Here is a 1,755-nt window from a genome sequence, read left to right on the forward strand (position 1 = left end):
GATGGCCTTAGAAAACAAAGCCCAATAAAATAAACTGCAATTTCTCAGGAGAATCCCGATTAATTACTACGTTAAACTGTTCACCTAGATTAACCTCTCTTTCTATACAAATAAATACCCTTCAAAATCACGACCAACAACAGACGTGGCACGTAACAAAATCACAAATTTTCACCACCTTTAAACAACAATTTATCAAACAACCCACCATACGTATAAATTAATTATTCATCATACTTAATTAAGATAAATTAAATGGAGTGTTATTTTATAAGGATAATCTGATTGACCTACCAACTCACCAAAAGAAAATTAACGACCGCAAGGCAACAGTCTAAGTTATGTGAGGTAGATATAGAGAATCCGCTGTATTTTCGCACCATTTATTCCCGCGAAAACCACTTTCCTCCTCTCAAATAAAATTTGTTACCGCCATTCACCGTTTTACCCCCGATTCTACTTCTAAGTTCGAGATTAATGGATAGTAAGGTAATTACCTAATTAGTATTCAGATTTATTATGTGTGTATATATAGATCTGAGAATGCAGCTATGAAGCTCATCCCATAAGCCTCTCTTATACATATCTGCCCTGCATAGCAGGGAAGGGACTGGGCAAAATCACACACACTCACACATTATACCGTGTGTAACACACACACCACACACATATATATATATATATACATACCGAAATGACGGGATTCAATCCGGCTTACGACGTCGACGTCGCCGACGAAATCCTGTCGCCGCCGCCTCTGAACGCCGAGAAGATGCAGAGAAGAAGAAGAAGCGGCCCGTTCCGTATATTCAGGGCGGCGCTGCACATTCTGCGCAAGCGCACCGACGAAAAGGAGGCGGTGACGATGAAGAAGGAGAAGAGCAACGGCGGCGGCGACTGGAAGAACATCGTGCAGTCGATGCGGCCGCTGCACGTCCCGGCGTCTCCGTCGCGCGGCGGATTTGACGGATCGGCTTCACCGGCGCCGTCGTGCTCTGGATCGTCGTGCGGAACGATGAGCCAGTACGCATCGGCGACGAATCTGCGGGATCTGTGTAACGAGGATGAGGAAGAGCAGCGAGATCCGGATGAGGTGTTTGACGCGATTGAAGGAGATGAGTTGATCGACGCCAAGGCGGATGAATTCATCTCTCGATTTTATAAATCGATTCACCACCAAAACTCGATCCACCCGCCAGGATAGGGGAGTTTAATTGATCAAATTTCCATCTGCTTTGATTTGTGTTGGAGGTGAGCATTCAGTAGAAAAGGAATGCTTCATTTGATTCATATTTAGCACACATATACATATATATATGTATAAATTATAATGTACACGAACTCGACGTATACACGTAGGTATGTGCGTGGTTTGGTCCATCACTGTATTTCGCATGATCGTAACATGAATAAACTCGTATACACATTACACACTACTAACATACATACGTATTCTCATACATATATGCCGCAATATATAAGAGATTAGACGTATTGGTGATGAATCGAGGCGGTAGTGGGATGCAAATGCCCCTCTCAGAATTTTGCATGCATACTAATACTCCATACAATGGCGGATCTAGGAATTTATAACCGTGAGGTCGAACTAAAAACAATATAATATTTAAATAATTATTTCTAATAAAATATTAAAATATAAATAATCGAGCTTGAAAAAAAATACCGAAAGCAATATGCAACATCTTTTTTCATACTATATTCGAGTCAAACACAGTCTTTATACAAACATCCTAA

General features: G+C 41.2%; 1 protein-coding gene across 1 annotated transcript; it reads left to right on the forward strand.

Annotated features, from left to right (window-relative positions):
* The first annotated feature begins 694 nt into the window (after nt 1–694).
* On the forward strand, nt 695–1,412 carry LOC121789881. Its single transcript, XM_042188223.1, has one exon. It carries the CDS (start codon nt 695–697, stop codon nt 1,202–1,204), a length of 510 nt encoding a protein of 169 aa, XP_042044157.1. The 3' UTR covers nt 1,205–1,412.
* The last annotated feature ends 343 nt before the right edge of the window (nt 1,413–1,755 follow it).

The sequence above is a fragment of the Salvia splendens genome, unplaced genomic scaffold (genome assembly GCF_004379255.2).
Source record: "Salvia splendens isolate huo1 unplaced genomic scaffold, SspV2 ctg364, whole genome shotgun sequence".
Lineage (NCBI taxonomy): Eukaryota > Viridiplantae > Streptophyta > Magnoliopsida > Lamiales > Lamiaceae > Salvia > Salvia splendens.